We start from the raw sequence: 13,819 nt of genomic DNA on the forward strand, positions 1-13,819 counted from the left end.
AGCAGGTTGGATGAAATATAAATTAAAATTAGACTTCTGTCAGTCTGGAATCGGGGATTGTTTTCAAGGTCTCCCCAAACACTTAATTTCAAATGAGTCTTCATTTATTACTTCAAGAAAGGCCAAATGCATAATTTATCAGCAGCATTCAGTCAATATACCCTTATAAGCACGTTTCCCATGAGCCTTTGAGTAAAAATATGTTATGCTAATTCTATTAGTTGGGTACACAAGAGCTGCCTAAGAAAGTAAACAAGCATTAAAAGGAAACACATGTGAACAAAGAAATACTGATCAACCTAATGTCCAGGGTCAAATTACCAAGGGACAAGGAGCCATTAAACTTGTCTCCTAATACTGGCAATGTCTCTCCAACCAGAACTCAGAGCCACCCAGAGCCGTGTGACTCAGGTGACTTAGCGTAGGGGACAGGAACTTACCGAGTCTCCAGTGGCACGTTACTGTTTAGCACCCAGCTGTCCTGAAGCTGAACGGACTCTGGTGTGGTGGCCAGGTCATTGGGTGCTGGAGCTGGGGCGTGGATTTGGCTCCGCCGATTGGTCAGTGAGTTCCTGTTGAGGGAGTTGGCAGAAGAGTGGTGATGGGACAATGTGTGGTTGTGAGGGGGTGGCAAAGGGGGCCTCAGAGTTGACTGGCTGTGGTGGTTTGGAGGACCTGGAAGAGAAGAAGGAGAAACAGCCATCAGGACCTGCAGATTCCAATCTCAGGAACTCTGCACCTGTGGGGTGGTTCTGCAGCAAAAGTCCCCAGTGTCCACAGTGACTGCAAACCACAAACCAGAGGTTACAGGTGGGGCTGCATAGAGCACCCCAGTGTCATTAGTTACAAACAAATACTGTGCTTTAATTTGTATTTATAGATATGCATCAATGAGAGAGCAAAGAGGGTCCAGGCTAGAAAAGTCGACTGGATAAGGGATGGATGGTCAGTGGAATTATCTGATACTTGCAATGGAAGGAGCAATACACTCAAGGCTGGTTCTGGCTGCGATGAATTTTTATTCCTGGTAAAATTTAAAGGTTTAGGTTCTCTAAAACAAACCACAAACAAACCCAGCTATTTTTGTAGGAGTGGAAGATACAATAATGGGTACAAGAAGCTGTACAGGTGGGAGATAGGAAGAATTTGGCCAGTGGGCACAGATAGTTACATAGGAAGACCAAGCTCTGGGGTTCTGCTGCACAGTAGAGTAATTATCGTCAATAACAAAGTGCATTTCCCACTACAGGATGTTCTCTTGAATGTTTCATCACAGAGAAGTTCTATGTTTCTGGTAGCAGGTATGCTAACTACCGGGATTTGAACATCACATATTGTCTTGAAACATCACATTATATCCCATAACTTGGTACAATTATTGTGTGTCAGTCAAACACAGTTACTGGGCCAGGGAGATGGCTTGGTGGGTGAAGTACTTGCTGTGTAAGCATAAGGATCTAGATTTGGATTCCCGGAACACATGTAAAGCCAGACACAATAGTGCCCATTGACAATCATAGCCCTTCTATGGTGAGATGGGAAGCTGTGAAAAGAGAATTCCCAGAAACTCTCAGGACAGCTAGCCTGTATAGTGGTAAACATCAGAAGACACTGTCTCAGACAGTGGATGGGGAGAACTGATACCAGAGGCATGGAACACACACACACACACACACACACACACACACACACACACACACACACGAGACAACGAGACACAGAGAGAGAGAGTGAGAGAGAGAGAGAGAAGACAGAGACAGAGACAGAGACAGAGACAGAGAGAGGCCTTACATTTAAGTTGTGGTAGTGACTAGGTAGGACAGTAAAGCAATCCTGTTGTGGACAGGATTGAACTGGAGTGGGTAAGAAGTGTTCTTCAAAGGTTTCAGGTCAGCGTTACAATGGTTTAAGGCAAACATGTCTCTTAGCTGGGTAGGGGACACTGAACCTAAGATCTGTACTTTCGGATGCAGTTTCCTGGGTTTTTAAGAAGTTGACAACTTGACAACTCAAAATGAACAGATAAATACATGAAAAGATATAAAAACACAGACGTGCATATATAACGAGAGTAAGCCAGCTCCCTCTGACTCATAGACTAATAGCTGCTCTCCACTAAGAGATGAGGCCTGAGGACAGTCTGCAAAGGGTTAAAGGGAAATCACGAGTTGAGGATCCTGCCCCAAATCACATCCTATCTTTCAAATACAGAAATCCTCTACCTTTGCAGAGAAAATTCTTGCATGAGAACTCTGCCTCTGGAAACGTCCCCATGGTAAATATCTCTACTCAGGAAAGCCCTGCCCAAGGTTTTCGTAGCAACCGGTTCTCCATCGGCGCAGTGAAGTATTTTAAACGTAATGAAAGCAAAAGCAGTTTACTATGCGACGTAAGCCTATAATTTCCTTTTAATAGATGTCGAAACATAACTTTTAATTTGTGTCCTTTGAGAAAGTCTATTTTTTTGAAGCCTCCAGTCAGTGTTGGCAGCTCACCAGGTGACTGCTGAGCCTTGTCATTTTGGCCCCTGCCAACTTTGAAAATCCCCAGCCCCTGCCGTCCTGGCTCTAAGAAGTTGGCTCAAGTCATTTAAACAAGCAATTTGACACAAATTTCGACTACTTGTCTCCTTATGTGGCCAGGCTACATCTCCAAAAGGTGTAATCTACGTTCTGGGGTTCCTGTGAAGCATTTCGAGGGAAAGACAACATGTCAAAAAGATAGTAGGGTTGGAGCCATTGCCACCAAAGAAAACAGAAGGGAAGAGAGTAGAAGAAAACTGTTCCTTCAAGTTAGTATCTCTGGGTTGAAATTACTTGGGGATTTTTTTTCTAATGTTCAGGAAAAAAGACAACTAAAGCTAAAACCCAGTGGGAAATGCCAAGGTACGGTTGTATAGATTTTAAATCGTGTCCTCCAAATGAACCTGTAATTCATGTTTTACATTAGGCAGCGGTGACACTTTAAATACATCTTTGGTGGAGTTTCATAGCTGTAGCAAGCTATTACATATGCTGGCATTGTTGTCTGTCTAGTAATGTATTATTACATAGTTATTTAGCATTTGTCTGTCTCCTATTAGTGGGGAAAGGTGGGAAAGGGGCAAAATGATGTAATAATGATCTCTCAGAGGCACTCTCCAAGCCCCTCACACAGGGTTAATGAATTCTCATGCCTTTCTTCCCCCCCTTCTCAACTCCCATCCAAGTGGTGTCATTATTCCCATTAGTTAGGCAATTAAGAGACTTGCTTGAGGAAGATGAGGTGAGTCAGTGTACAAGTGAGAATCCACACTCCCTGCTCCCAGCCCTAACTTTCCATCCTCCCCTGCCCCCAGCTCTCACCCCCAGCATTCTGGACCACACACTCTCTCCAAGTACAAAGAGGCCAAGTGAGGAGTTGAATTCCTTGAATGAGCTCCCAGACCTTCTTGCTTCCTGTCTGTTCACCCAAGCAAAGCTTCCCTTGCCTATTCCAGCTGTGTGGTCTTTGCTTCATTGTCCATCTGTGTTGGGAGTGGGTGGAATTCCTCTGTGTGTGTGTGTGTGTGTGTGTGTGTGTGTGAGTGAGTGTGTGTGTAAGGTCTCCAGGGGGTGATGCCTGGGGCAAGGGAAGAATTAGTTTGGCTGCCATGTGGTATGTTCCAAATACACTGGGCAGTGAGCATCCACATTAATTGGAAGAGAGGTCAAGAATCTCCAGTTCACGTAAAAAAGAAGGCTTAGAACTTTCTGGGAAAAATAAAACAGAGAAATAAGAGCAGGAGAAGCTGACAGAGCACCAAGTTCTTCATTCACTCTTGCCTTCTATGAAGCAATATGCTCTTTCACTGCAAATAGATGGTTGGTAACAACAAAAACAAAAATTTTCTGGCACCTCCCTGAAGAAACAGTTCTCGTTACTGGTGTTCATTTCCACAATGCTGACTGTATACTTGCTCATGTAACCATCTATTCAGTGGCCATATTCTCAGCTAGGTTCACAAGATCAAAAAACAATGATACTAAACAGAGTGGTTATACTAGCACCAGGGAACATGGAGTGATGAGAGAACAGGTAGGATGGCCATTTAGTTGGAAGGTAAGACAGAAAAATCTAAAGAGTTAGATTAAAGGGTTAAGCCTTCTGCTTTCTAGTTGTAGAAACTGGAGCATGCTACCTCCATTTAATTTTCAGCTTTACTCAGGCACCAGATAGCAAACAGCAGTGGTGACCCACTAAAATCACTGTGGAGGTGAGACAGGATGAATGCATTGAACATGCTACCCTAATGGCCTAGCAATCTACCAGCTCATGTGCAGAGAACACTTTGATTCTTTCAGGGTTGAAAGATGATGAGTAAGACCAATTGTGGCTCAAAAGGAACGTGGATTTAGCTATGCTGGTCAATAATCCAAGATTCAGTAACCTTTAATGTGAATATTATGAAAATCCAGCTGTGTTGTAATGTTCCAGATTTCTGAAGCAAAACTCAGAATCAAAATGAGTGTGTCTGCTGTCACAACAACAGGCTTGAAGCGCATGCTCTCATCGTGTTCTCTAGTGTGTCATCCAACCTAGCTATCCTCTAACATAGCAATGGCCTTTGCTGTCATGGCCACTTGTTTCAGATTCCTCATTCTTCTGTTGTTTGACCTGGGCAACTTGTCATTGTTGTGGCAAATGTTCTTCTAATATGGCAACTGATGAGCCCAAGGCACCTTCTGTATTCACCAGCTTTTCTCATGGACATTCTAGGATTTGATGCTTGGGAAGGTTTTCCATTTGCTAAGATTCAAACAATGGCTGTCAACATGCTTTACTGCTTTTCAAGATACTCAAGTACATGAGAAGCCCTTCTCTAAAGTGATGGGCAGATCCACTTTACAATGAAACAGATAATGAGGAAGTCAGCCTTGTGGAAAAATCATGATGTCCACTCTTAAGTTGCGGACATTTATTGGGTTACCTTGTAGTTCATATTATTGATGCCCTTCCTAGAACACAAATGCAAGATTATACGATAATGTAATTTAAATACAAATAACTGTATCAGGTAAGTGCTTATAGAGTAGCAGGCTACTCAGTGGGCAAAAAGCAACTGTTATTGAAGCTTTGTGCTGACTAGTTATATGACACCTAATGAGCTTAAGCTGAGACCCTGGAAAGTCCAGCCTGGCCTATTTAGTAAGACTCTGTCTCAAAAATAGACAGAGAATAATCTTCATCAACATCATCATTATCACCATCATCACCATAATCATCATCATCATCATCATGGACAATGAGAACCAGACATTATTTTTAGGTTCTGGATGATCTTTCACCATGGGAAAAGAAGCTGTTGTATTGGGTCTATCAAGAACTAAAGAAGTTGAGTGTTGTAGAAAAGCTTGGATTTTCAGGAACGATGCTTCCTGTGTGTGTAAACACTGGTATGTGGATGTGTGCTTCTGTCTGCTCTGTGACAGCATAGCTGGTGCTGCTGTGGCTTAGACATTTCATGGAACACTTAGAGCTGGTTGGTTCTGACACACATACCAGCTCTGCACTTTGCCCTAAGTGCTTCCAGGCTGACTTAAGAAGAAGAAAGCAGTCTGTCTCTGAGTCCTGCTAGTTCCAGCATACATCTACCTACTGAGGTCTTGGCACATCTGTTCCCTCGTTTGTTGATTTTGGCAAAGTTGCCCAAACACATGTGGAGGCAAGCAGCAACCCACACTTCTCATAGCATAAAGGAAGCATTTTTTTAAAGGGTAGCTAAACTAAGGAAGTAAATGGTTAATGATTGGCTATTGTTACTGTTCTCTGCTTATATAAACAGTCGAGGGAGGCCTTCAGGCTGGGAGGTGTGGGAGGGCAGGGACTGATGAAGACAGCCTTGTCTTGTCTTATAGTAGATACCAATTTTTCTTGGTGATTAAGAAGGATGATAAAGTGCATGTGAGAAAAAATAAAAATGGAGAAGCAGGGGCCTGCCTAACTGCTGATAAATCACTCATTCTGGTGCTGACATGCCCACAGCTGATCTTAAGCATTGCGTCCCCCTCAGACCCTGAGATGATAAATTCACTAAGAACTCTCTGCCTTGTACAGGCCCACCTCTTCTGAGCATGCTGAATCCTGACAGCAACTTGACGATGCCAGAAGTATGGATGGTCTTGGCAGACTTTGGAGTTTGGTTGATGCAAATTGGCTCCAGGACACCATTCATTTTGATCCTGTATGGGAGCCAGGCGAATGAGGGCAAAGATTTCAACGAACAACCACCTGCGGTTAGAGCTAAGAAGGAGAGTGGACTGTACTGGAAGACAACTGCTCTGGTGATGGGCTTTGGTTCTACCTGATCATTCGCTAGATGCATGGCCACTGAAAAGCTATATTCTGCATTTCTGAGTCTGTATCTTCATCTGTAGAATGGACATCATAAGTTTTCTTCTCTTATATGATCATTAAGAAAATTATATGAGACACTATCATAGGGAGCCTTGGGCCAGAAAGATGGTTCAGCAACCAACCATGAGTACCTGAATTCAAGCCCTAGGATTCATATGGTTGAAGGAGAGAACTGATTTCTGAAAGTTGTCCTCTGATGCCCCCCGCCCCCAGATAATAAGTAACCAAGCACAATTCTTGACATTAACAAGCTACTCACACATATAATGATAAATACATAAGATAGATTCCATATAACCAGTGATACTGACAAGGGCAGTAAAAACCACGGTAACTTAGGCTCCCTGGAATATGATGAGCACTTCTGGGACACCGTGGCCCCATTGTCTGGCTCTTTGAGCTGGCAGATCTTAGAGTGAGGTACCTATTGGATGCACAGAGGCAAAACTCCTAAGCCCAGGCCCTGTGGACTTCAAACACAGCCTGTAACAGAGCAGACAAAGTGGCATGGGGCCTGGCTGGGACAGAGGCAGTCCCAAGAATATGGCTCTGACTTGGGACTTGGAATGACTCATTTCCATATTCAAAACCAGTGTTGCTACTGACAACAAAATGACAGTCTTGGTTGAGACTACCATGAATTAAGTCTCCCCCCCCACCCTTGTGTTGGCGCTAAGCCAAATATATCAAATACATGCTTCCATGGTATTCCCACTCACTGTTGTAGGATGTGTAAGTCATCATCGTCATGCTACAGACACGGTGAGGGAAGCTCGGAGCAGTTAAGCAATATACCCACCGTCACATAACTTAGCAAGCATGGCAGATGGCATTTGATCCCAGGCTTTCTTCCTCTCCCAGTCATGTACAATGGGGCATAAGGTCAGCGCACATTCACAAGGGAAGGGGCGGGCGGTGGTGGCGCACGCCTTTAATCCCAGCACTCGGGAGGCAGAGGCAGGCGGATCTCTGTGAGTTCGAGACCAAGCCTGGTCTACCGAACAAGTTCCAGGACAGGCTCCAAAATAATACAGAGAAACCCTGTCTCGAAAAAAAAAAAAAAAAAAAAAAAAAAAAAAAAGCACAAGGGAAGGGGCTAGACCCCAGCCCTGGTGCTGTGTACCTAGCAACACAGAAGGAATCTAGCTTGACTCAATTTGTGTGCATACACGCTTAAATGGCAGTCAAATCTGTGAGACTTTGGAGAGAACCGCCCTCCCCCACCTTCTGAACTGCCTCTCCCTGCTGCTTGGGTCAGGAGAAATAGGACAGAACAACCAAGGTGCATAACACATTCCTTTTATGCTTTCCCCAATTTGCTTCCAATTCTCCCCCTCTGGGCTACATCGCTGGCCTGAGTGATGGTTAGCAATTAGGTCTGCAGAGGCAGGAGCAAGGGCAAGCTCCGTCCTGGCTTGTCCTGCCCTGTTCTGACCTGCGGCACTCTGCCAACACCCTAGGGACAGATGGATGGAGGGATCATCCAGCCTTCTCCTGTGTTTGCCAAGAGATTTCCTGATTTGTCTCTAAATATAGGGTAGTTTGGATACTGAGCTTGCCCCCTCCTCCCTTGCCTTAACATCTACTGAATGATTTACCCCTAAAGAATGGACATGTATTATCTATTCCTGACCCATGTGTGTGGTCCTGCTGGCTTTCCAGGGCAAGCAAAACCATCTGCAATACTTCGTGGATCTGTCCTCCAGTGCTGCAAGCTGGGGCCATGGCTCTTCAGAGGGAGGAGAGGGGAAAAAGGAAGGATGGAGTGAGCTGAGGTTCACTTCCTTTTTAGCACCAGCTCTGGTTAATGTCTCTCAGAGTGGGGGGGGGATACACCTACCCATATGAGGGGTGATAGCCTTGATGGAAGGGCTCCCTCGGCCCAAGCAGAGGACCAGGGAAGGCAGGGGCTGTGCTCATGTATAGGTAACGATTACATAAAATGTATGACCTCAGAAGCAAAAGACCAATAGAAAGTGCATTTGTTCTCTGTGTCAACAGATCGCCATCATGGAGCAGAAACACGGGAATTACTGTCATAAGAAGCAATCATTTGTAGGCTTAGAAAGCAAAGCTTCGTCACCTTTCCTATTACTCACGAGTGAGTAGGGTTGGCGGGCCAACTCCAGTCCTTAAGAGGGAGTGCTTGCACGCACTCAGTAAGTATGGCTGGCATGCTGAGATTCCTGCATAGTTCATCTCACTTAACACAGTTGTCTGAAAGTGGGCACCGATCTCTACTGAGTAAGGCAACTGAGGGGCAGGTTGGTTCAATGACATGTGTCCCTCCTTAACGTATCATAAACTGTGACATATCTGTGCCTCTTCCGGGAGGTGGCTTTTCATACTCAATCCATCTTAGTTAGAAACCCCAGGGTATGGCTTTATATTGTCTCGGGGCTCTCCTGTGTCTTACAGTGCAGCATGAACTATTGCAGAGAAAGGGGTCTGTCTCTCCTATTTCTCATGCCCAGCAGGAGGACACAGGGTCTGATAGAGCTAGTGCTGGCTGAGGTGGGGAATGGGCAACTGAGTCCCTAGGGAGTTGAATTTGGAGAGTGTCACTGGAGAGGGATGAGGGATCTCTCAGCATTGACTGTTGAACTCAGTGGCAGGCCTTTCTTAACTTTTCTCATAGCTATTGCCAAGGAGGTCCTGTAACAGGCAGCAGGACAGGGAGAAGGTGACCTTGAACTCCTCTGGCCTTCTGTTTGTTCCTTGTTCTGTCTGGCTACTTCTTTGCTTTCAAATAGCCTAACTAAGCTATGATAACACAGAGCTCTTTGAAATCTCTGTATTTTTCAGTACATTTATTGAGATGTGCAACTCCAGTATCCAATCTAATTTCAGAACATCACGCCCCTTAGCAATCTTCTCCCTCCCTCGCTCCCTTCCTTCCTCCCTTCTTCTCCTTGTACCTGGTTCCTCCCTTTTCCCCTCAGGGATTCTCTAAAAGATTCAACTCATTTTTTTTTGTTCTATAATTTGCGCTTAGCAGACATTTCATGAGAATGAAGATTCCCTCTGGTTTATAGACCATGATGTCTGATGTCTTGTTTGTGGCAGAGCCCCGCTGGAGTCCATCAAAGTTAGATCTCAGACGGGTACAACTTTTACAACCCTCCTTTCCCTTAAGAGCTAAAAATGTCCCTCTCCAAAGCAAGTTCTCTGTGATGCTTTGTGGCAGGGCCTCTGATGCTGTTGATATTTTTCAGATGGTACCTGTCAGGTACAGGCCACTGGAGAGTCAGAGGGATGCTGAGGGTTGAAGACAAAGCCTGTGATTTGTTCTAGTGGATGTGCTTGGGCATGTGAGGAGGGAGGACCATTGCTGCCCAGCCCAAACCCAGGGCTGGGAATGTGGAAAACAGGAAAGAGAAATGTGACTCGGGTGCCCAGTCAACAGGTGTCATGTGCTAAGTGTTTAACAGTGAGTACCTATGGTGCTGGGGTCAGCCTGTCCCTTTTAAAAGGTCAAGTTCTCACATAGACAGATCTAAAGGGACTGGAGTCACAGCTGCTCAATCATTTTGTCATGTTCCGTACACAGTCTTTATATTTGGTTCATCTCAGCGGGATACCAAGTCACACACGCACAGACACTTAGACATAACACACACACACACACACACACACAAAGACAGACAGACAGACACACACACACACACACACACACAAACACTAGAAATACTTGAGATGAACCTTTCTAAAGAGGCTGTTTTATTGCCAAGTTCCATCTGAGCAGAGTGTATGTGAGCATTTCCATAAATCTACATTACCCTAGGTATTTGGAGCTCCTCTGGGAAAGAAAAGTCTATCAGCAGAAAGTAATGATTTTGGGCTTTTCAATTGCCCTGAGGATCTTGACAATACTATTAAGACCCATGAGCTCCCTGTCGAGAAGTTTAGGAGTGAAATTATTAATACGCCCAAACGTTGTGTTGATTGTTGCACTGCAGCAGAAAATACTCTCTCTGTTACTTGACCCGCATTATCACTCTCCTAAGCAGAGAATTGCATCGAAAATGTAAAATCCTCTCATCCCAGATCATTCAGTAGCTTTTTGAGGTCTTATTGGAAAATAAGCTGGGAATAATTTGGATGTTTCCTTACCTACGAAACATAGAAACATAATGTTTTCCAAAGGCCAAACTATTTTTAAGGTGTGTGTGTGTCCTCACAGTAGAATTCTTTTCCATTAAGATGTTTAGATTCTTGGTTATGTTTTCCTTGTGGTAGATTTCATTCCCTCCCTCCTCCCCTCCCTCCCTCCTTCCCTCCTTCCCTCCTGTCTTCTCCCTTCCTTTCTCTTCTTTCCTACCTCTACTATATTTGCCCTCTGAAATCAGAAAAATGACCAAAATAAAGATAAAACACAATTGCAACACTAACCAGAGCCTCTGATGAACATGGGTGGGGACAGGCTCTGATGTGTGCCATTCGTGAACAGCAAGAGTGACAGAAGCACCCCAGTTAAATGGCAAGGATGGGGATAAAGGATCCTGGAGCATTTTCACTTCAAAGCTCAGCAGAATTATTTACTATCTGGGTGACCTTTTCCCCAGATCTCTCCTGGTACATGCCTTATAGGGCAAGAGAACAAAAGTTTCTTCATACTATATAAACAGAAGTCAGCTGAATGTCAGGCCACGGACTGCACCTCTTTTCTTGTCAAGGGACAGCTAATGTAATGGGATGTATAGGGCTAGTGCTGGAGTGTTTTTCAAAACACCTTTTCTATCTTCAGAACACACACACACACACACACACACACACACACACACACACACACACACACACACACACGAGAGTTGGGGCAATCATTTGCCCCACACAAACAACTGAGTGATTCCTGAAGCATCACCCATTGCCTGGGATCCTGTGACTCATACACTGTTAGAGAGTGTCCTTTGGAGTTTGCTCACAATTGCTTATTGGTTTCTTTCAAAGCTATCTTGGAGTTGCTTTCATCTTCCAATCAGAGCTCCTCTGGTGCTCACAGACCTTCTCCTTATGGATCTTGAGCAGAAGCACCTAGCAGCTGATCAGGGAAGGTAAGAAAGACTACCCTAGCTCAAGTGACCAGCACAACCTATAAGAAAACTGCACCGAATAGGGGGGCCTATGTGTTGTGAAAACCTTTGTTTTGTTATAGGAAGAGGAGTTAAGGCCCTTAGGACCTCTGGACAGCCGGGCGTTGGTGGCTCACGCCTTTAATCCCAGCACTCGGGAGGCAGAGGCAGGCGGATCTCTGTGAGTTCGAGGCCAGCCTGGTCTACAGAGCGAGTTCCAGGACAGCCTCCAAAGCCACAGAGAAACCCTGTCTCGAAAAACCAAAAAAAAAAAAAAAAAAAAAAAAAAAAAAAGACCTCTGGACAGCCAGGGTTCTAACCCCAGTTCATGAAACCAATGCTAGGGTTTCTTCAGTCTTTAAGACCACAGACCTTAGTTTAAACCCCCAACACTGAAACATTTAGAAACAATACAAGGGATACCCTTCAAGATACTGGGATGTGCAATTACTTTGAAATAGGTCTACAACCACACAGCAACTAATGCAACAGATGGGACCACATGACAAAAATTCCTATACAGCAGAGGAAATGATCAGTAAACACAACCCACAGAAGGGAAGAAAATCTTTACCAGCTACAGTCTGGACAACAAGCTAATACCAAAAATTTATCAAGACTTGCAGAAGTTAAATATGAGGGAAATAAAACTGACAAACAGCAAATAGGCAAATGAACTGAACAGACAGTTTTCAAGAAGAAAGAAAGACAAAAACATATATGGCTAACAACTATTTTTAAAAGTGTTCAACTGAATTTGCATCATGGAATAGCAAATTGAAACTACATTGAGATATTAGTATATCCCAGCCAGGTTGGTTGCCATCAACGAACCTGACAGCATATGTTGGAGGGATGTGGAAAGGAAGAATACTTATTCAATGTGGTGGGATTCAAATTAATATAGCCATTGTGGCAAACATTTTCAACCATACAGGTATTTTACCCCTGTATTTATGGCTGCTTTCATCATATCAAAGAATTGGAATAAACCTAATTGCCCATCAATGGATGGTGGATACTGGACTACTACTCATCTCTAAAGAAAAATTAAGTTAAAAGTTTACAGGAAAATGGATGGACTTATAAGTTATAATACTATGCAAGGTCACAAATCTCAGAAAGAAATAAACTGCATGTTCTCTCTTATACATGTAATCTAACCAGTAATATATGTATCTGTGTAAATAAATACACACTGTGTACAGTATAATATGAAGAAAAGAGAGCAAGAAAGCTAAATATAAGTGTATGAGGAAGGACTGAATGCAGGTAATGGACCTGAATTATGAAAGAGGATAGAAAACTAATTATTTCTCTAATTCTGACATGTATTTTTTATTTTGGTGGTGAATAAAAAATAAAATAGATCCAATACTAAAAATGCAAAATTTAATGTGAAACTTTGCAGCTTCTATTTTGAATGCCTAGTCTAACTATATAGAAACTCATGTAGGTGTATAGAATTAGAAATTTATAGTTCAGTTTGTGCTTTTTTGATTGCTTACAAGTATTTTTAATAGTAAAATTTATTTTAAAAAATCTTAACAAAAGAATACCACCAGTCAATCTGGCTTTTCTTGGAGGTCTTCAGGATTCAGATGCCTAATTTCTGTGGGCCTCTGCTTTCACATCCATCAAAGGTTCCATCCTCATGGAGGGCTTACTCAGAAAAACAGGTGATACACCCAAAGCATTTAGGAAATGCATTCATACAGTGGGGAGGGTCCTGCCCTAAATGATGTGACAGACTTTGATGATTCCGCATGGGAGGCTTCACCCTCTCTGGAGAGATAGTGGGGTCAGAGGGAGGTTGAAAGGGAGAGAGAACTGGGATTGGTTTGTAAAATAAGATTGTTTTTAATTTAAAAAGATTAAGTAATAAAAAATAAAATAATTAATTAAAAAGGAACACATTAACAGCAGGAAACACCCAGGGAACATCCACTTTCATTTGTGTTTGCCTGAATCAATCATTTCCTTCTTCCTTGACAGAGTAAATAAGGGTGGAGGTGGCACAGAACCTGGGATTCAAGATTACTATTTTGACGGCTTAAAAAAATCTTTGGCAGAGCCGGGCGGTGGTGGCATACACCTTTAATCCCAGCACTTGGGAGGCAGAGGCAGGCAGATCTCTGTGAGTTCGAGACCAGCCTGGTCTACTAGAGAAAGTTTCAGGACAGCGTCCAAAGTCACAGAGAAACCCTGTCTCAAAAAACCAAAAAAAAAAAAAATCTTTGGCGGTTAAATATCTCTAGCCCAAATAACATTTCTAAGGGCAAGAGATTCTTCTATTTCTAACTAATGAATTATAGTGAGTGGTTCTAGATCTAATGGAACATTAAAGTGATCAATGTGTTTTTTTTCTAGCT

General features: G+C 43.4%; 1 protein-coding gene across 8 annotated transcripts in view; it reads right to left on the reverse strand.

Annotated features, from left to right (window-relative positions):
• The window catches only part of Tenm2 (teneurin transmembrane protein 2), a 1,211,860-nt gene that overhangs the window by 291,287 nt on the left and 906,754 nt on the right, over positions 1-13,819 (reverse strand). For all 8 annotated transcript variants that reach the window (XM_040748463.1, XM_040748461.1, XM_040748460.1 and 5 more), the window contains one exon: positions 441-675. In XM_040748463.1, the coding sequence (XP_040604397.1) occupies positions 441-675 (235 nt within the window). The remainder of the gene's footprint in view (positions 1-440; positions 676-13,819) is intronic.

This window comes from Mesocricetus auratus, unplaced genomic scaffold (assembly GCF_017639785.1).
Source record: "Mesocricetus auratus isolate SY011 unplaced genomic scaffold, BCM_Maur_2.0 Super-Scaffold_100007, whole genome shotgun sequence".
Lineage (NCBI taxonomy): Eukaryota > Metazoa > Chordata > Mammalia > Rodentia > Cricetidae > Mesocricetus > Mesocricetus auratus.